This window comes from Anomaloglossus baeobatrachus, chromosome 5 (genome assembly GCF_048569485.1).
Source record: "Anomaloglossus baeobatrachus isolate aAnoBae1 chromosome 5, aAnoBae1.hap1, whole genome shotgun sequence".
NCBI lineage: Eukaryota > Metazoa > Chordata > Amphibia > Anura > Aromobatidae > Anomaloglossus > Anomaloglossus baeobatrachus.
This window is the reverse complement of record NC_134357.1, coordinates 523,103,350-523,126,259: the sequence shown is the minus strand read 5'-3', so window position 1 is coordinate 523,126,259 and position 22,910 is coordinate 523,103,350. Positions and strand designations below refer to the sequence as shown.

Sequence of the window (22,910 nt, the reverse complement as noted above, 5' to 3'; positions counted from 1 at the left end):
ATACAGCTTATTTTTTGGGGTGGGACAAGTTTAGATTTAGGTAAATCTTTAGTGGATTCTTTTTGGGTGAGGATTAGAAATAAAAATAGCAACATTAGGACTGGCAGTTTGTATAAAAGACTTAATGAAAAGAACTCATCTTGCAACTGTCGTTCGTCATTGTCAGAAATGTACACCAGACATGAGCTGGTATACATTTTGTCATAATTTACATCACTCTTGTGGCATCAATGATGATGAATTTGTTGGGCACACTTGACCACGGCCACTATTCAAAAAGTTGATGGATCTGTCAGAGTCTAGCATAGAAACAATAAAAGTTCTTGCTTAAATTGTTTGATGAATCAGATCCATGTTTTCTTTTCACACAAGAACACTTATAAAACAATCATGGAATGGCATTGGGCATAAGAAGTGCCAAAAACACTGAAGTCCCAATATGATAGATTCAGAACTAAAGATCGGCTTCTACGGAGGAACAGACCGGATGCACTACAAGGGCAACACAAATCGACAGACAGATTTTAGACCATGCTAGCGAACATCTGTATCATGAGATGAATCTGTGGTGGAGATCACTGGGCTGGAAAAGGGAGCCCTCTGAACCATATAATTGCTGTGATGGCTGTTCATTGCAGCATCCACTATTACATAACCAGGTGATGCACAATTCTTTTCTCAAAAAGGTCAGATTCACACCTGCAATTTTTAGTGCTGTTTTCAGTAAATTGTCAAACTACTTACAGCTTTGACACAAAAACAACCTGAAAAATGTTGCATAAAAGTAGCCGCTGTTTCCAAGTTGAAAAAAAACCAATGTCATTCTCAGAACATGGGAAAAGTTATAGTGTTGAATCAAATGTTGTTAAACATCAGAGAATTCACACAGGGAAGAAACCGTTACTGCACATATAGCACACGCAACATATGCACGCGGCACCATTCTGTACACATCATATGAAAACACTGTTGAGCTCAGTACAAATTGTACACGAGGCTACATGTCGTACACAGACAGCTCCTCTCCATACACGTCATACACACACGGCTCTGCTCCGTACACACACGGCTCCTCTCTGTACACGTCATACACACATGACTCCTCTCCGTATATGGCATACACACACGGCTCCTCTCCGTACACGGCATACACACAGGGCTCCTCTACGTATACGGCATACACACAGCTCCTCTCCGTACACGGCATACACACACGGCTTCTCTCCGTACACTGCATACACACACACGGCTCCTCTCCGTACACGTCATTCACTCGCGGCTCCTCTCCGTACACGTCATTCACTCGCGGCTCCTCTCCGTACACATCATTCACTCACGGCTCCTCTCCATACACACATGACTTCTTTCCATACACGTCATACACACACATGGCTCCTCTCTGTACACGTCGTACACACGCGGCTCCTCTCTGTACACGTCGTACACACGCGGCTCCTCTCCGTACACGTCGTACACACGCGGCTCCTCTCCGTACACGTCGCACACACGCGGCTCCTTTCCGTACACGTCACACACACGCGGCTTCTCTCCGTACACGTCACACACACGCGGCTTCTCTCCGTACACGTCGCACACACGCGGCTCCTCTCCGTACACGTCGTACACACGCGGTTCCTTTCTGTACATGTCGTACACACGGCTCCTATCTGTACATGTCATACATGTAACGCCCTGGCCTATCAGGTCGTCACAAGGGTGCCGTGCAATCTACCCTTCTGCATGGTACCCGCTCCTCCTTGGTTACGGGTCCTGTCCTTTTGGTGTTGCTAAGAGCAGGTATACACAAATCCTAAGGAACACTCTGCACCACACCCACCAAACACCCATTGGGTAGCCTGAGGGGAATAGGGCCACCCAGATGGAGGGATGGAAGTAGGAGGGCCAGAAGTGTCAGGAGAAGAGAGTAGTGGAGAAGTGCCAGTGAGCGGTGACAGGAAAGGTCACGCTGCGGAGCTGGGCTCCTGTAACAGTCCCAGGGTGCCAGACGTTGGTCTGGCCTGGAAGGACCTGGAACCCCGGTCGCAGGGGGTAGTGACAGGGGGCACGTTACTGCCACGGAGGGTAGACCGGTGGCCTTGTGCTACTACCGGGCAGGGGCCAGGGCACGACGGGGTACGCGGACCCTAGGCTGGGAAATAGCTACACGCAGCCCAGTAATTTTTCCCGACGGGAACGGAATCTTCACGAACCACTCCCCACCCGCTCCAACATCTGGGTACTAGCGCAACGGAAGGATAAGACTTCACAAAACTGTCCAGAAAATCCCACGTGTGAACCCTGAGAGCACGCTCACCCTGCTAGCCACGCAGGTGAGCGGGACCCGAGTAGTTTTAGGTGAAAGGGATCCACCAAGTGTAAACACTGTGCGAAGGGACAAGGCTTCAGACCAACTAGCAACGCCAAAAGGGCACGGACCCAACGTGTTCGGATTAAGGCTGCAGGACGTTCAAGACTCAAGACTTTGGTTTACTTGGTGTCAGTATCAGCATCTCTGGACTGTGTAAGTACGTGGTGCTCCTTTGCTCCCCACGGGTCCCCAGCCTGCCAGCACCGAACCCCGGGACACCTTCCCCTGCCCACGGAGGGGTTAACATCTACAGCTGCTATTTCATCGCTCCCGGGCGCTCCCCTCTCCCCTAAACGCAGCAGCGGTGGTATCCCCATTTTTACCACGAACCGTGGGTGGCGTCACGAACATTATCCAAATCCACCCTTTCTACCCCCCTTTTATTTTCGAGAGGCCGCGTGACCCCGCATCGGGTCCGGAGACCCCTCGGATCCGAGCTGCCCGTCGGCTGTCGCGGGGGCGGTACATACACACACAGCTCCTCTCTGTACACGTCGTACACACGTGGCTCCTCTCTGTACATGTCGTACACACGCGGCTCCTCTCCATACACGTCGTACATACGAGGCTCCTCTCCGTACATGTAATATACACATGGCTCCTCTCAGTACACGTCATACACACGCGGTTCCGTTCCGCATACATTGTACACTGTAAATTCCTCCTAACCTCCCAAAACTTCACCTCATGACAACCAGCACAGCAGAGTCCTGAATACACTGAGGAGCTGACCATGTGACCCCTGACTCCTCCCCTCCATGTGACATCATCACGGGTCCTGTAAGCACAGAGTAGCCTTAAAAAAAATAATGTTTATTCCGTCTGGAAACATCCAGCTGCATTTCGAACACGCCCCTATCACGTGACAAATGACGGTATACCTGGAAGGAGCCCATACACACTAGCATCTGCCATATATCTAGTGTGCGGCTCTGCAGGTGGAGGTATGTGGAGATTCCCCATTACTGGGCGCAGTAACCCCTCCATTCCCGGAGATAGTGTCCCCTCCCCCAGCTCTGCCATGTGTATATGTACAGTAATATACAGCTGGGTGTGCTCATGTATACAGGGGAGGTCACTCTGGGTTTGGGGACAGATGACGCTTTGTCTCTGGGGTGGAGATTATAGGGAATGGAGATGTCTGGTTTTTATATTTATAGAAATCTGGGAAAATGTAAAAAATGTAATTTTCCTAATTTGGATTGTAATAGTTTAGAATAAAGTGATTTCCCATATAATGTCGATGGGTTGGTCCTTTAATGAGGACACTGACCGCGGAGATGGAGATTGTAGAGCAGAGGTCATTATTCCCCTATACTCTGCCCTAGTCAGACTCCACCTGGGTACCTCACATCAAGAAAGACATTGGAGCAAGTCCAGAGAAGAGCAATGAAGCTGGTAGAAGGTCTGCAAACCATGTCATATGAAGACTAGGAATGTTTAGTTTGCAAAAGAGAAGGCTGAGAGGAGACTTAATAGCGGTCTACAAATATCTATAAGGTGGTCACAGTGCATAGGGAACCACCCTAGTCTCATTAACACAAGGAAGTACAAGAAGCAATAGGATGGAATTAAAAGGAAGGAAATTCAGATTAGACAAAAAGGAAAAACTTCCTGACAGTGAGGGCAGTCAGAGAGTGGCACAGGCTACCGCAGGATGTAGTGAGCTCCCCATCAATGGAAATCTTCAAGCAGAAGCTGGATAAACATATAGCTGGGATGATTTAGGAAAACCTGCACTTGCAGGGGGTTGGACCAGACAGATGATCCTTCAGGTCACTTACAACTCTACCATTCTATGTTTCTATGAATATTGGATAAAACACAAGAGGTTGTTACATTATAGAATCTGATTGTGGATTTTATACCGTCATAGAAATTTACAAGTGAATAACTTCTCAATTTATCATAATTAGTGATGAGCGAACTCTAAAGCGGGCTTTACACGCAACGATATTGCTAACGAGATGTCGGGGTCACGGAATTCGTGACGCACATCCGGCCTTGTTAGCGGCGGCGTTGCGTGTGAAACGCACGAACGACCGTTAAACAATCAAAATTACTCACCTAATCGTTGACCGGTCGTTCTAATCCCGATTATCGTTGCTGTTGCAGGACGCAGGTTGTTCGTCGTTCCTGCGGCAGCACACATCGCTATGTGTGACACCGCAGCAACGAGGAACATCAAAGTTCCTGCGGCCGCCCGCAATGAGGAAGGAAGGAGGTGGGCGGGATGTTCGGCACGCTCATCTCCGCCCCTCCGCTTCTATTGGGCGGCCGCTTAGTGACGCCGCTGTCACGCCGCACGAACAACCCCCTTAAAAGGAGGCGGTTCGCCGGCCCCGGCGACGTCACTAGGCAGGTAAATATGTGTGACGGGTCAGAGTGATGATGTGCGCCACGGGCAGCGATTTGCCCGTGACGCACAACCGACGGGAGCGGGTGCTTTCACCAGCGACATCGCTAGCGATGTCGCTGTGTGTAAATCCCGCTTAAGGTTATGTGCCCACGGGACAATGTACCCACGGATATTTCCGCATGTTTGTCCGCAGGTTTACCGCAGCTGCTGCCCGAAATCCGCAGCTATCCATTGCTGCGGGATTCAAGCATTTTTGTTGCGGTAAACCTGCGGGACAAGTGCGGAAATACCTGCGGTATTCCCGCCCTGTATCTCCATAGTGGAGGAGCGGGAAATCCGCAGATATTTCCGCATGAATAATTGACGCAGTTACGTGCAGCTGCGGGACATCCGCAGTATATTCCGCAGCCGCACATACCGCACCATTGATACAGCACTCCCCAAATCCCATAGGATAACATAGGGAGTGTCTGTACTTGCAAAAACCTGTGTATAGAAAATCCAGATAAATCCACAGGTTTTCCGCAGAAAAATCAGCGGGTACGTTGTCCCATGGGCACACAGCCTAACGGAAGTCAGTGTCCGGGTTTAAGTGCTGTTCATATGCTAATGAGTTTGTTGAAAGCCTGCAGCACATCGACAAACTTTTCGGCATGGGGAAGATACTTGTACACTGCTGTGAACAATAATTTTTAAAAAATAACGTGGGGTTCCCCTTATTTTTGATAACCAGCGCAAGTTAAGCAGAGAGTTGGAGGCTGTTATTGTCAGGGTAGGAAGGCCAATGGTTATTTGGCTCTTACCAACCTAAAAATAGCAACCCGCAGCTGCCCCAGACATGGCACATCCATTATATGTGCCAATTCTGGTACTTTGCCCTGCTCTTCCGATTGCCCTGGTGCAGTGGCAATTGGTGTAATACTTTTGGAGTTGATGTCAACTGTAAATTAACATCAAGCCCAGAGATCAGTAATGGAGAGGTGTGTATCTTAGAGTTAAAAAAAACACACTTATTTGGAAATGTGGGGTTCTAGCTAATTTCTGGAAGGGTGTGGAGGACTTGATTTTTAAGATCTTGGACCTTAGGGCTGGTTTAGACCCACTTAATTATATATTTAATTTTCCGCCTGTGGAAATGACCAAGGACGCAGCCAGGTTTTTCTTTCATTACTCTGTACTTCGGCGAAATGTCTCATTACCGCACATTGGAAAAAAACTCTCCTGACTGCCATTCAAGATTTGGAGAATAGAATTAGAGACACAAGAAGGGTGGAATACCTCACTGCCTCCATTAATAACTGGCTGGATGCCTTTCAGACGATATGGACAGATGACGGAGGCACCTTGCCACGCCGTTAATATACATATCCTTTCCCTCCATTGACTTACCTCATGTTCATCCCCCTTTAATTAAAAAAAACCCTCAAAGTTACACAACATAATCCAATGGTGCAATGTTTCACAATGCTCAATGAATTCTATGGAGATTCATTCTGAGACCGTTCTCAAAATGAGACTCCATAATATTTTATGGACATCATGGGACATTTCATGATTGGATTACATTAGAACTTTGAAGAATTCTTTTTAATTAATAAATCAATCAACGAAGGAGTGTACGGGAGTCTTTATTTACCAATTCGATTACGTCAGAATCTTGAGGATTTCTCTTAAATTAATATATTGGAGAATGAGGGAGTGTGGGAGAGTCTTTATTTAAATAAATAGACCCCTGAAATGCGTAGACTTGTATATGTTCATGCAATAAAGGACCTGGATCAATAATCCCTTACTGGCATTGGTGATTAGTGCAGTGATGACCCCCGTTCTTTCCTGAAAAGGTTATCCCGATTCCTGCGGGGCTGCGGCTTTCACCTTCTGTGACTAAGCGATTTGGGTGTTGTGACCTCTCACAACACTTTTAGGTGAGTGCAATTTAATTTTTTTTTTCCTGTTTTTAATCTGGTAAGACCCTATTACACCCTTCTCTCCACAGTTCCTGATAAGCGGTACAGTTTTTAGAATAGTGTCACTTTTGGGTATTTTCTGTCACCTAGGCCCCTCAAAGTAACTTCAAATGTGATGAGGTCCCTATAAATAATAGGTTTCTTAAATTTTGTTGGAAAAAGAAGTAGTTGCCGATAAACTTTTAACCCTTCTAACTTCCTAATAAAATTAAATTATGCTTCAAAAAGGATGTTAATGTAAAGTTGAGATATGGGAAATGTTACTTAGTAACTATTTTGTGTGGTATAACTATTTGGTTTACGGACATAAAACTTCAAAGTTTTAAAATTGTGACATTTATAAAAAACATTTTGCAAATTTTCAATATTTTCATAAATGCAAAATATGGAGCATAATTTACCGCTATCATGAAGTGTAGCATCACAAACAACTGTCTCAGACTCACTGCGATCCAATGAAGTGTTACAGAGTTATTACCTCATAAAATGACACTGGTCACAATTGGAAATATGGCTCGGTCATTAACGTTCAAAGTGGCTCAGTTGTTAAGGGGTTGAAGTTCTTTGACTCCCGGCAGCTGGGTCTAATGTACAGGCGCCCGGAGGTTTCAAACACTATTAATATGCAGAATAGTCCCATATCTGCAGGTAAATAGCGTTTTTACACGTAAAAGGTTCCCAGTAACTATTTTATACTAAGAAGTAATTAAAAAAAAATATATATATATTTTAGTTCAAGGCTATAGGGTAGTAGGCTAAATGAGGTGTGTCATGAAGAAAAGCAGTATCTCCCAGTTTATATGAAGATTAAAAAAAACAATAAAAAATGTTTTATTATCTTAAAAGGGTTTTTATAAATGTGGAATAAATAAATATAATATCTGATAATATATAACAGGTGTCCAATTGGTCTGTATAAATGTTTGGTGGTGGCAGCTAGTTTTTATTGAGTTTTTGAAAAGCTTGGCAGTGATCGTACCAAAGTAATATACTGCATGCATTGAAATAAGATGTGGGTAAAAAAGAATGCAAAAGTGGTGCTTGTATTTCTATTATACTTTTCCTCTGAATGTTCCTGGTTTTGGTTTACAAATATGGAGGTAAAAAAACTCACCAAGTACTCAATGTGCGCACGTGGCTTTAGTTGGCAGTCTACCTACACTGTGTGATTATCTGGAATTGTTCAAGGAAATGATTATTACTGATAATCAAGGAGTCTAAAGGCCCCTTTACACACTGAGACTTTCTATCGATCCCACCAGCGATCCCAACCTGGCCGGGATCGCTACAAAGTCTCTGGTGAGTCGCTGGTGAGCTGTCAAACAGGCATACCTGGCCAATGACGCAGCAGCGATAGGGACCTGCAGAACGACCTAGCTAGTCATTGGGGACGTGTCAAAGTAGCTTTTTGAAAGGGAAGTCGCTAACGAAGTCGTTGTAACGGTGTCAAACACACCGATGCATGCTGCACAGCGGGAAAAAAAGGACCAAAAAATGGTCCTGAAAGATTTGTAGCAATCAGCGATCTCACAGCGGGGGCCAGGTGGCTGATGTGTTTCACACTCTGCAATGTAGCTGGGGAGGTCGCTATTACGTCACAAAACTGGTGACGTTACAGCGATGTCGTTAGCGATGTTGCAGTGTGTAAAGGGGCCTTACAAGTTCTACACTCTGAAAACCACCTAAAAAAGCACTTGATGCTAAAAAGATTGAATACGTACTGCAATGTCAAAACGACTTGTACATGCTCAAATTTCTGAGCTTCTATTACTCGCTTCAGGCTTTGGGAGCTGCAAAGCAGTTAAAAGAAGGGAGCTGCTACTCAGTATTGTATACATAAAGCAAAAAAAGATATAAAAAGAAGCCAAAAAAAGATCATTTAGGGAAAACACTAGTGTTTTACATAAGTGTCTTCCTGTAGTAAAACTTTCCACATACCCTTAGGGGTCATTGACATATTAGTGATTTTATCATTAGATTTTCATGAACCCATTGTATCGTGTTTGATCCCAATCAGTATCAAGTTTATCCAGCAATCCCAAGGATTTAAAAGAACATCTTTATTCCAAAAATTTTAAAAACATGGTGAAAAATTTGCACAGGTAAAATAGGAAGGGAAAGAGAGCAATAAAATCCCATAAGGGGGGTGATATGTTTCAAACTCCAGGGATTCTTATCATAGCCTGTTATAGAATGATAACCAGGCAGTGTTACTGGAAGGGCAGTGATAGACAACGTGCAGTATGGTTGTTATTTTTGATGACATCTTTTACTTACTGATAGAGGGTCTGGTTGGGGCCACATTCTTCCCCTTGTTGGCCAATCCCTGCATGATGGGAAAATTGTCTGTATGCAACCAACAACCCTTATCTTGATCACATCAAGAGGTCTCTTCATTATATATACGATCGTCTTCTGTTCAAACATTACTTTTGCCATTTTTCACATTTCTAAACATAACAGAATTTCTTTTTTAGTTATATCACTATTTTCAGTAACACTGCCACCCAAGAACCAGTTGTGATTTATCCATGCATGCATTCCTACCTGAAACTTTGGATCCGAAACTTATACAAACCTTGGGTGAGCTGATAATGTTAGTTTCTACAGTCCCTGACAGAAGTTCTGTTGCTTATCCATGTTATGTAAATAAAATCTTATAACCTGACTTTAAATTCATCCATTGGTTTCATAAATTCCTCTTTTGAAAGCTGAAACCCTCCCAAATTTGGTTTAGGTTATGAAAATAAAGTTGCTGCAAAGCTGAAATATTGATCATTTAATGAACACAGAAAGGTCAGATTTTGGCAAGACAAAAATTTTGTCGCCTTGTCATATAATGCACCAAATCCTAGTTTACATCCTCACCCGTGCTCACTAAATGATCGGTTAATTAGTAGGTGTGTATAACAAGAAACCCAGCACCCCAGACCTTCAGTTGAACTGCAACTTGACCTCTGACAACATAATCCACCCTGCGACCAAAGCCTTGTTTATCAAGAGGCTGAAGAGCAGATCCACTGCAGAGGTTCCTGGCACCTTTAATGTGTCTCAGCGTCAAGTACAACAAATTAAAAAAAGATTTGAAGAGACTGGAGATGTTTTTGACAAGCCCAGGTCCTGCAGACCCTGCAAGACAACTGCTCAGGAGGAATCTGTGTTGGTTACAAAATCCAAAGCCAGCCCCACTTCCACTGCAGCAGAGCTCCAACCGACCTGGTCACCTCAAGTCCCTGTGTAAACTAGAACAGTTTGTAGAATTCTGTTTCGAAATGGCCTCCATGGTCGAATCAGTACCCAGAAGCCAGCACTAAACAAAAGGCAATTAAAAAAACCATGTGGCATTTGCCAAGTCCCACAGCCTGCTAAACAGATGGACGCTGGAAAAGTGGCAGAAGGTGGATTTCTCTGATGCATCTTCAGTTGAATTACACCACAGCTGCCGCAAATACTGCAGGAGACCTACTGGAGCCCGTATGGATCCAGAAAATAGTTATGTTTTGTGGTGGAAAGATCATGGTCTGGGGTTACATTCAGTATGGGGTGTGCGAAAGATTTGCAAGGTGGAAGGCAATATCAATAGCCTAAAATATCAAGAAGTATTAGCTACCTCTTACATTCCCAATCATAAAAGGGGTCAAATTCTGCAGCAGGATGCTGCTCCATCTCAAACATCCTTCTCTACAACAAAGTTCCTCCTGGCAAAGAAGATCAAGGTGCTCAAGGACTGGCCAGCCCAGTCACCAGACATGAACATCATTGAGCATGTTTTGGGTAGAATAAAAGAGGAAGCTTGGTAGACAAAACCAAATAATCTAGATGAACTCTGGGAGGCATGTAAGACTGTATTATTTGCTATTCCTGATGACTTCATCAATAAATTGTATAAATCATTGTTCAACCGCATGGATGCAGTCCTTCAAGCTCATGGAAGTCACACAAAATATTAAACATGGTTCTAATAGCACCACAACTTTATTCACCAATGTTATGCAACATATCTTTGTATTAGAAGTTAATTATTTGTTTGCATTTCACATTACTTTCTGTGGGCGACAAAACTTTTGTCTTGCCAAAATCTGACCTTTCTGTGTTCATTAAATGATCAGTATTTCAGCTTTCCAGCAACTTTATTTTCATAACCTAAACCAAATTTGGGAGGGTTTCAGCTTTCAAAACAGTAATTTACAAAACTAATGGATGAATTTAAAGTCAGGTTATAAGCTTTTATTTACATAACATGGATAAGCGACAGAACGTCTGCCAGGAACTGCATCTTGTCATTTGACGCACTGGAAGAACACGGATTGTTTTTCACTTGTGGCAAAACAAATGGGAAACCAGCTTAAATATTGTTTTATTATTTTTTTTTCATATTTTTGTTCTGTTGCAGCAACAGAAATATGAAAACAACCCGGTGCTTATCCCTGTACATACGGGAAACCAGTAGAGCCCAACAGACCCTATTGAATGTAACAGAGATTATTGGATTCCCATGACATATCTTAAAGTGAATTTGTCAAAAGGTTTTTTCTACCTCATCTGAAAATCGCATCATGTAGGTGCTGAGATCCTGATTACAGCGGTGTGAAACTTAATGGGCTGCGTCTTCTATTTTTTTTAAAATCACTTTTTGATTTGCTGGAGACCTACCAGTTATCTAAAACACGAGCTCTGTATAACCCCACCCACGCCACTGATTATCAGCTTTTTGCACAGTGCACACAAAAAGCTTCCAATTAATGGTGGGGGTAGGGTAATACAGAAATCATGAATATGGAGGATTACATAGCAGCAGTTTTACTAGTCCTCTATTGATAATCTTCTGCTGTAATTTTATCAAAACTTTATGCTTTCCCATTGGCTCATCTTTTTTCCAGTCAGGTCATCTCAGTGCAGATCTTCTATGTAAGAGAATTTTCCTGTTTGACCCATCAAGGATGGCTAGAGACATGGACAAGATAGTAGAGCGGATATTACACCTCATCCTAGAGATCCTCTTCCGGATTACTGGAGAGGTGAGAGATTCTGATGACGTCACATTACATCATTCTTATCTATGGGAATAACAGATGGAGAGAACTGGAGAGGTGAGGACTCCGGAAATGTCTGGAGTGAGATTTATTAATGTGTCTCTCCATAACCAGGATTACACAGTAGTGAAGAAGACCTCTAGTGAGTGCTGTCAAGACCCTGTGTCTGAGGGATGGGGAAGACCCCTGAATCCAACTGTAGGAGCTCCACCTGATCCCCTGATACATGAGAACATCAATGACCAGAAGATCCTAGAACTCACCTACAAGATGATTGAGCTGCTGACTGGAGAGGTGACACTGCTGGGAATGCTGGGACATTATACAGTAACACTATGAAGGGATCAGGGTTGACGGTATCATTGTATGTGTCAGGTTCCTATGAGGTGTCAGGATATCGCAGTTTATTTCTCCATGGAGGAGTGGGAGTATGTAGAAAGACACAAAGATCTGTACAAGGACGTCATTATGGAGGTTCCCCAGTGCCCCACATCACCAGGTAATAGACAGGACTAAATACATACGGCCTATTATCTGTATGTAATGAATAACTTCAGTCCCTATATTTTTTCTTCCAGTTCTACACAGTAAGCATACAACACCAGAGAAATCTCCCCGTCCTCTTTGCCTGGAGGACTGTAAACAAGGACACAAAGATCTGTACAAAGACGTCATGATGGAGGATCCCCAGCCCCTCACATCACCAGGTAATAGACAAGACTAAATATACACGGCCTATAATTATCCATATGTAAAGAATGAATTCAGTCCCTGTATGTGTTTTCTCCAGTTCGATTCAGTGAGAGGACAACACCAGAGAGATGTCCCCGTCCTCTTCTTAAAGAGGAGATTCCTACAGACAATTGCACAGGTGAGTGCTAATTCTTTCTGATCACTGAAATCGAATTCTGAAATTAACGAGGGGGTTTATCCAGAGAAATGCTTGTGTTAAAGACATTTAAAGAGGTGAATACATTATATGAAACTGGAAAATAAGAAATAAGATAACCTATTTCCTAGCTTCCTGCCAGAATAAAAAATGTATGGATTTTAGGAATAATTTTGTGACGCCCCTGGACTATCAGGTCGTCACAGTGTATTGTGCAATCTGCCCTTCTGTGCAATATCCACCTCCTCCTTTGTTATGGGTCCCCAACTACATTGTGTTGCCTATATCAGCCAATTAAAATCCTAGGTACACTCGGCACCACACCCACCAGACACACCAGTGGAAGTCCTGAGTGGAATAGGGTCGCCCACTTGGGGGGGGGGTTGGTTAAGGGGAGGTCAGGAGTGTCAGTCAGTAGTTTTGAAAGTGGAGAGGAAAGTGTAGGAAGTGGAGGAGAGAGGAGGTCAGGAGCCGGGCTCCTTGGAACAAGGTAGCAGACAATGGTCTGGGCCTAGTAGGAGCTGGACCCCCGGTCGCAGGGGGATCATGACAAGGGGCACAAAACTGTCGAGGACAGCCGGCGGCCTTGTACCATCACCGGGCTAAGACCAGGGCACCACGGGATACGTGAACCCTAGTTCAGGGAGTAGCCTCAGGCAACCTGACAATTTACCCGACAAGAACGGAGCCTTCGAGATCCGCTTTCCACCCGCTCCAAAATCGGGGTACTAGCGCAACGAGGGGGATAGGACTTTCCACAAAAACGGTCCAGAAAGTCCCAAGCGTGAACCCTGAGAGCAAGCTCCCACAGTTAGCCACACTGGGGAGCAGGACCCAACTAGTTTTATGCTACCGGGACCAACAAAGAAGTGAACTAAGTGCCAGGAGGAAGGTCACAGATCACCCGGCAGCACCGTTGACAGGACCCAAACTAGCTCCCCTCAGCGGCAGCAGTGTCCAGAACTTTGGTTTATCCAGTTGTCGGTGTCAGCTTTATGGACTGAGTGAGTACAAAAGTGACCCCTTCACTCCCCACGGTACTCCCCGAACACCATCACCGAGTCCCAGGGCATCCCCCCTACCCGTGGAGGGTTCTAACATCCGGCTGCCCCACTCCATCGCCACCGGGTACTCCCAACTGCAACGGTGGTACTCCACATTACCACACACCACGGGTGGCGTCACAAACTCTAAACATAATCCCCTGTAAATACCCCCTTTATTTGAGTGGTCGCACGACCCCCGGGTCCGGACGCCCCTCGAGCCACCGCGCATCCGGATCCGAGCAGCACGGCTGCTGACACGGGGGCGGCACACCTCAAATTCCTGGCGTCACGAACAGGATATGAGCAGGACCCACTTAGCTGGGTGACATGCACCTTAGAAGTCGAAACCGCGAGTCAAGATCCTGTATCCCGCCAATTCCGCCATCTTCTGGTGCCAAAACGCCGTCTTCTCCAAAAAGCGTGCAAAGCCGAAGCCCCGCCCTTTGTCCTGAGAGTGAGCCCGGAACCGGAAGTTTCCAGAGGGCCATTGCATCGAAGAGAGTGCTGAGTGAAAACCGAGGGGGCATGCCAGCATGTAGCAGCAGTGGAAGAGAAGCAGGAACGCCAGCACTCTGCCATAACGTTCATGGACAGCGCAGAGGAAAGATGGCAGAGCGGAGCTGATCACCGGAACGTGCTGTTCCCAGGACCGTGACTTGGATTGAGGAAGAGACGGAGCAGCTGTGCAGGAGAATGCGGACGCAATTCCTGTTTACACTGGACCACTAGAGGGAAGAGATGAGCCTGGTGATGGTGGTGCGAGCCCATGAGATTGAGATTTCACATGAAGAGAGGGTAAGCGGTTACCCAGTCCCTAATGATTACCCCAATCCGGCCAATGCGGCTGAGGGATCCGAACAGCCCCCGCTCCCGGCGAGCACTCCGCCACCACCAACCCCGTCCTCGGCGGACGGCGAGCTGCCTGCTCCCACCATGGCAGCGGAACCTTCAGCCCCTGTGTACGAAGATACAGCTGCAGAACCTCTGGTTCCGTCCCTCAACCCGGTCACGACAGCGGTCACCCCTACACCGGCCAGACCAGACCCGGCCACATCATCGGGCCCATCCTTAGAGGCGGAGCAACCGGACTCTGCGACCCTGGCTGAGGAGCAGTCGGTACATCTACCCGATGTAGCAGAGGTGGAGCCTAAAGAGCTGCCTGTTCCGCTTCCGAGCGGCATCCCAACGGCTGTTGGGGCCGCGAGAGTGCACCTAAAGCCAGAGCCAGCTAGGGAGCCGAGGCCGGATGCTGACGCCCCCTACTGGGAACGAGACCAACAGAAGCTGAAACAGGAGATGGTAACACGAGACCGGCGACGACGGGAGCTTGCCACCCGTACACATCAGGAGAAGGAGCAGGTAAGGAGCGCTGCTTCCCGAGTCCGTGGGCCACGGTGCCGTGGTCTGGTGGATCGGTTTGACCCCATGCAAGGATGGGGGTTCATCCGGGAGGCAGGCCTCACAGCCAGAATGTTTGTGTATGACGGGATGTCACACAACAGCGCCTCCCCAGGGGACACCCCGAGCGGAATCTAGAGCCTGAAGATATGGTCACCTACACCCGGCATTGTGGAGAGTGGGGCTGGTATGCCCTAGAGGTGACCAAGCACGTGATGCTGGAAGAAGAATTTGTGCCGGCGTTGATAGTACGTAGTCGCAAGGAAGCGTGGCTATGGGACCCGGCAGTTTAAAATGTGTAATATCCTTACAGTATGTGTATGTGTTTTCGTTTGTTATTTTTCAAAGTTTATTATTTTTCATGTAGAACATTTTAGAAGATAAGCACTTAATCAACAAGGTTTAAATGAACGGAAGAGGTTACCAGATTGTCGAGAAGATGTGCTAAAGTGTGTACGCCAGTACATGGACTTCGTTATATATATATATATATATTATAGTAAACATGAACCATGGTCATAGGACTGGTTGTGACCAACACAGACTTGTGTTCTTGTAAATAATTGCACCTCCTGTGCCCACCAGAGTCGTCTATTACAACACCCGGGACCTTAACCTGGTCACGGACCCACAATAGGTTTGCAGCGGGTCAGGTTGTTTGGGTGGTGGGTTAATGGGATCCGGGACATTGGGACTGGACTGTTACAGGAAGAGGCTGCAACGGAGCAGGTTGAGCCTCGACTACTAACTAAACCGGTAGCGTTCCATCGTAGGAATGATGAACTCTAAGTTAAGCAACGTTCAAGTATACAGCCTCCCTAATGTGGGAAGTATATTGTGAATAAAAATGTTCTTTTTTCTATTTTTACAGTTTTGAAAAAAAAAAAAATAAAATAAAATAAAACCTCTGATGTACTGTAGCTACGTTTAACCAAGGGGGAATGTGACGCCCCTGGACTATCAGGTCATCACAGGGTAATGTGCAATCTGCCCTTCTGTGCAATATTCACCTCCTCCTTGGTTATGGGTCCCCAACTACATAGTGTTGCCTATATCAGCCAATTAAAATCCTAGGTACACTCTGCACCACACCCACCAGACACACCGGTGGATGATCTGAGTGGAATAGGGTCGTCCACTTGGGGAGTTGGTTAAAGGGAGGTCAGGAGTGTCAGTCAGTAGTTTTGAAAGTGGAGAGGGAAGTGTAGGAAGTGAAGGAGAGAGAATGTCAGGGGCCGGGCTCCTTGGAAGCAACTAGGTAGCAGACGGTGGTCTGGGCCTAGTATGAGCTGGACCCCCGGTCGCAGGGGGATCGTGACAAGGGGCATGGAACTGTTGAGGAGGACATCTGGCGGCCTTGTACCATCACCGGGCTGGGACCAGGGCACGACGGGGTACGTGGACTCTAGGTCAGGGAGTAGCTTCAGGCAACCTGACAATTTACCTGACGAGAACGGAGCCTTCAAGATCCGCTCTCCACCTGCTCCAAAATCGGGGTACTAGCGTAACGAGGGGGATAGGATTTTCCACAAAAACGGTCCAGAAAATCCCAAGCGTGAACCCTGAGAGCAAGCTCCCACAGTTGGCCACAATGTTGAGCGGGACCCGACTAGTGTTATGCTACCAGGACCAACAAAGAAGTGAACCAAGTGCCAGGAGGAAGGTCACAGATCATAAGGCAGCACCATCGGGGACGGGACCCAAACTAGCTTCCCTCAGCGGCAGCGGTGTCCAGAACTTTGGTTTATCCAGTTGTCGGTGTCAGCTTTATGGACTGAGTGAGTACAAAAGTGACCCCGTTCACTCCCCACGGTACTCCCCGAACACCATCATCGAGTCCCGGGGTATCCCCCCTACCCGTGGAGGGTTCTAACATCCGGCTGCCCCAGTCCATCGCCCCCGGGTACTCCCAACTGCAGCGGTGGTACTCCACATTACCACACACCACGGGTGGCGTCATGAACTCTAAATATAATTCCCTGTAAATACCCCCTTCATTTGAGTGGCCGCATGACCCCCGGTTCCGGACGCCCCTCAAGCCACCGCGGATCTGGATCCAAGCAGCCCAACTGCTGACTTGGGGGCGGCATAATTTCACATCTGTAGATAGGATTGATATCCAAGAGTATTATTGAGGTGAAATATATCTTTGGTTGAATATTTTGGTTGATGACTCGAACATCCTCAGAGATCCTTTAGAAAGAAAAATTTATGTCAGCTTAAAATATTGATTTTATATAGTTTTGACTTACTAGTGAAAACAATAGACCCATTCTTCCTAACTGATTGTAAAATTGGTAAACTGTGCAATGATGATGCTTCTAATGGACCCAGCTTAGCATACCTCAGCCCTGCCATCCTGTAGACTCCTTGGCTTTGGAATAAAGGTGAGCAAAATAAAAAAAAAGAATGTAAACTCAAATAAGTGTTTTTCACCCTTTGGATTTATTATGTAGCAAATATTTGTAAATATAAGACTTAAAAAACGAAGACCCCCCCCCCCTTCCCTATTAAAATGGACTCCAATTCACAGATTGACCTTGGGTTTCCAAATCCAAAATTACAGACGCATATGAGGCTGTAAGTTTGCATTGGAAGACATGCAATTAATTTGGGAATTGCAGTTTGTATATGGATCGTGAAGTATGCCTGTTTGAACCTGGTCTAAGGTCCACTGGATAATGCTGCACGTCAATGTCTGTCAGGCAGCAGAGCATTATAGAGGTAGATGATGGAGAATAGCTGCAGATCATACATTTAGTCTCCACAGGAGGTAAGATTACTTTGGGGAGTTCAAAAAAAGAAACTTATCATGGGTTCAAAGAAACCATTTTCATTTTGTGGTGGGTACAGTGAGAGCAGTATTACTGTGTGACCAATACAGTTATTGCACCCCCTTTCTTGTCTAACAGGGGTGTGGACTATAAGGAATTAGGTGCAACAACACCATGGGGAGTTTGTGTGCAGAGATGAGGCTTTTTGGTGGTCTACGGCAGAAAGAGGGGAAAAAGGGAAAAACAGTTGATCTGATAAGGGCTCATTCACATGACCATTCTGTCTGGCCTGGTCAGTTCCTGTTTTTTTGCGGATCCACGGACAGGACCATGTTTTCAATGTCTTTTGTGTGTAATCAGATGGCACATAGAAGCACTTCCATGTGCATCCGATCCTACAAAAAAAAACCACATCGGATGCCGTATATCGGTTCCGTTATTATGGAACATGTCCTATTCTGTTCCGTAATAACGGACCGTGACTCAATACAAGTCAATGGGCCCGCAAAATCCCCGGAAGCCGCACGGAAGCACTTCCGTGTGACCTCCGTTGGGTGCCATTGCAGTCTGTGTTCCGCTCCGGCTCCAGCCCTTCGGCTGCTCGCACTGCAGTGTGTCAGCATCTGCACGCACTGCAATGTGTCTGCATATGCCCGCACTGCAATGCGAGTAGCCATGGGGATGATGAGCGTTGCCGTCAGGAGGTTAGTAAAGTTCATTACCTGCGGTGATAAAGTCCTGCACTCCTGACGTCAGCGCTCGTCACTGACAACCGCGTTCTCAGATCACCTCATCACATCATATTACCCCGTTTGCCACTGCACCAGGGCATCGGAATGAGCTGGGGCAAAGCACCAGGATTGGCACATCTAATGGAGCGGCTGCTGCCTGCTATTCCTAGCTTGTGGAGGGTCCAAGAACCGCGGACCTCCCTAGTCTGAGAATACCAGACCACAGCTGTCAGCGTTAACTTGGCTGGTGATCCAATTTGGGGGGGACCTCACATTTTTTGTTTTAAATTATTTATTTAATTTAAAATAACAGCGTGGGGTGCCCTCTGTGTTGGATTACCAGCCAAGGTGAAGCTGCCAGCTGTGGTCTACAGGCTGCAGCCGTCTGCTTTACCCAAGTTGGCTACAAAAATAGAGGGGATCCCACGTCGTTGTTTTTAATAATTTTTTTTTTTTGGCTAAATACAAGGCTAAGCAACCTTTAGTGTAACATGAAAGGCACTAAAGGGTGCAAGATTACAAAATGCTGGGTGTGGGACATTATATGTCTTTCTCATCTGTTATCTATCTATCTATATATCTATCTATCTATCTATCTATCTATCTATCCCTCTAGCTATCCCTCCATTCATTCATTCATTCATTCATTCATCCCTCTATGTATCCTTCTCTTTGTCTCTCTATCTATCCCTCTATCTATCTGTATCTAGCTATCCATCTATTTATCTATCTAGCTGCTTCCGTGTTTTGCGGTCCGCAAAACAAACTGGAAGGCACACGGATGACACACGGCCTGTATACGGAACGGAATGGATGTCACACGGATGCATCCGTGAAAAAAACAGACCGTGTTTTGCGGACCGCAAAAACGGAACGGTCATGTGAATGTAGCCTTAGCTAAATACAGGTGCTATCTGTACTGCATACACATTTGACTGTAAAACTGATAATTGACTAATATTTGGTGACTATATGGATATTATAGAGGTAGAAGAGATGGGGCGTCTAACACTGCTGTTTTATGAATATGTTGTTTCTCTTGTTTCTATGGCAGAGAGAGGGGCAAACCAAAGCAAATTGAGTATATAATAGGAATAAAACAAACCTTTCCAGCCCTAAGCAAAGTCTTTAGTTTGTAAAACATTTACGTTCTAGCACATCATGTTCTGGGATTCACACTTTAATACTTCTACAAATAAAATATTTGATACAACAACTCCCCTTAGTGCTGGACAAGATCAACTATTTTTCAGATGAAAGTTACAGCTATTGGTAATGGTGGAAAGTTCATCTTTTCCATCATGACTCAGATCACAACATCACAAACGTCCTATTACCTGTGGCATCCCCACCTATTGCCTGCAACCATCTTCTTCTGTCTACTAGGCCCCTACAACATCACGTGTGAGTCTCACTGCAGCGTAATGATGTCGTAGGTAGCACGCACTTTGCGGTGCTCTAATCCATATGGACTCCCTCAGTAGTTGCTGGACCAAGTATTGAGAAACGTTTTACTCATCTCTAATAAATTGTCTCCAAAACAATTGCTCATTTATACATTATTTGTACATGACTATACTGTGATTGCTTTGTTTTGCGTTATAGCGCATGCAGTTGTCAGTGACAGTGTGAGATTGACACCACCTATCAGTACTGTGTCACAAATGCCTTTATGACTCTACAGTAGGAAAGATTGGTGACAGAAACAATAAAACATGAATCTATGAAGAATGAAGATAATGACTGTCAGATGTAGAATACTGCAGAAATGTTTGACAACTGTCTGTAAATAGCTAGATTAATTTTGCTACAGATTTGCATTTTATATTTAGATTTTCTATATAGAAATGTTATAGGAAAAGCAATACATATTTTAAGGTTTTATTATTCAAAAATAATAAACAATTTTGTTCTTTTCAGAGGACTATACCAGGAAGCAAGAGGGACATGTGACCTCTTCAGATTCCAAAGCAGATAATCATGGTATTAAACCAGATACACATGGAGAACATGCCACTATCCCAGATACACAACCAGCCATCAATACTCTATCATCTGATAATTTTAAACCGGTTCTATCTTTTGAGTCATCACAGACTGTTAAGCATAATAAAAGTAACAGAAGGAATGGTAAACATCAAAGAGCTCACACAGGAGAAAAGCCACATTCATGTTCAGAATGTGGAAAAAGGTTTAAACAGAAATCAGATCTTGTTAGACATCACAGAACTCATGGCGGACTGAAGCCATATTCATGTTCAGAATGTGGGAGATGTTATATTAATAGATCACATCTTTTAAGACATCAAAAAAGTCACTCAGGAGAGAAGCCATTTTCATGTTCTCAATGTGGGAAATGTTTTAACCAGAAATCATATCTTGTTAGACATCAGAGAAGTCACACAGGAGAGAAGCCATTTTCATGTTCAGAATGTGGGAAATGTTTTATCCAGAAAAGCAGTCTCATTACACATCACAGAATTCACACAGGAGAGAAACCATTTTCATGTTCAGAATGTGGGAAATGTTTTAGTATTAAATCTTCTCTTGTTAAACATTTGAGAATTCACACAGGGGAGAAGCCGTATTTTTGTTCAGCATGTGGGAAATATTTTACTCGGAAATCAAACCTTGCTTCGCATGAAAAAAACTCACATGTAAAAAAAAACCAAATTCAGGTCTATAATATTTACCCACAAAAAAACACATTGAACAACTCTTCTGAGTTACAGCCATTAATATATACAATAGCATCTCAAAATTGTAAACCATAAGTTATGCATCCTTTGAGATCTATCACTTGCAGTTAGGTCTTTCATACAAATTCAGATGTTAAGATGTGGCCTCAAGTGCTCTAGGCTGGCAGGAATTTTGGATACAATGAGTGGTGTGTCACACCATGGATCCCATACTTTGTTGGGGAACTGTTTTGTTTTTTTTTGTTCTTTCCACAGAGCCAATCATATTAATCAAATTATACCACTGAGCCTATCCAAATTATTGCTGCAATATTTATTCACTTATTTTGCACCATTAATTCCATAGCTCTTTACATACATCAGCAGAACTGTCCCCATTGGGGTCACAATCTAAATTTCCTATCTATGTCTTTGGAGTGTGGGAGGAAACCAGAGGAAACCCACACAAACACAGGGAGAACATACAAACTTCTTGCAGATGTTGTCCTTGGTGGGATTTGAACCCAGGACCCCAGCGGTGCAAGACTACAGTGCTAACCAATGAGCCACCATGTCGCCCCAAACTGTTGGACATAGTGGTATATACAACGATAGCAGCTTTATAATAAACCTTCAAAGTTCCTAAAATCTAACGTTTCTGTATTTTAAATATCATTCTGCTGACTGTCATATGTAAATGTGCCAACACTAGTCCTCTAATCACTACCCACAGGGCGAGATTGACATCTTCCATATAATGTCTTTTATGGCAAAAATCTCACAATATTCAAGATGGAATTTAGTGGCTAAACCAGATGGCTTAACTACAAATAAACAAGAAAAAAAAATGACTCCCTGGCTACAGAGGAGCCTAATAGTCTGCTGGAGTTTTTCTGTTAGATACTTTCCAGGTGCCTTTGTTGATATTGTATAGTTCACCTCCTTGACTGTTTTTAGTTAAAATTGCATAACAGCATTAAGACCTGAACACAGAAAGTAGAAGATACTCTAATCCAAAAAATAGAAGGTCTGCAAACCATGTCTTATGAAGACCGGCTAAAAGTACTAGGAATGTTTAGTTTCCAAAAGAGAAGACTGAGAGGAGACTTAATAGCGGTCTACAAATATTTGAAAGGTAGTCACAGTGCAGAGGGAACCACTCTATTCTCATTGGCACAAGGAAGTACAAGAAGCAATGGGATGAAACTAAAAGGAAGGAGATTCAGGTTGGACATTAGGAAAAGCTTTCTGACAGTGAGGACAGTCAGAGTGGAACAGGCAACCATGTTAGGCAGTGAGTTCTCCATCAATGGAAATCTTCAAGCGGAAATTTTGTAAACATATAGCTAGGATGAATTAAGAAAACTGCACTCACAGGGAGTTGGACCCAATGGCCTTTGAGGTCCCTTCCAACTTTACCATTCTATGATTCTATGAAAGAAGGTATTTTACACTATGTATCTTACTGGGACACCTCTCACCAAGCTCTTCAACTTAGAAAGGATGTTACTCTTAGACCAATCAGAAGTCCGTTTTTCACGTACATGTTCTGTGTTTTTCCCTTTAGAACACCAACACATTATAATCTATGGTGCTGTTCACCTGTCCATAATTTTTTGCAAAAAAAAAAAATTATGGAGACATAGATCAAATCTACACATACAGGT

The 22,910-nt window shown here is 44.7% G+C and overlaps 1 protein-coding gene across 1 annotated transcript; it reads left to right on the top strand.

The window, feature by feature from the left end:
- The first annotated feature begins 3,241 nt into the window (after positions 1-3,241).
- LOC142312076 (uncharacterized) lies at positions 3,242-22,178 on the top strand. The gene is made up of 7 exons (XM_075350954.1): positions 3,242-3,312; positions 11,575-11,712; positions 11,842-12,021; positions 12,103-12,226; positions 12,306-12,434; positions 12,518-12,598; positions 20,486-22,178. Exons 2-7 carry the CDS (start codon positions 11,635-11,637, stop codon positions 21,337-21,339), a joined length of 1,446 nt encoding a protein of 481 aa, XP_075207069.1. The 5' UTR covers positions 3,242-3,312; positions 11,575-11,634; the 3' UTR covers positions 21,340-22,178.
- Positions 22,179-22,910: the final 732 nt, after the last annotated feature.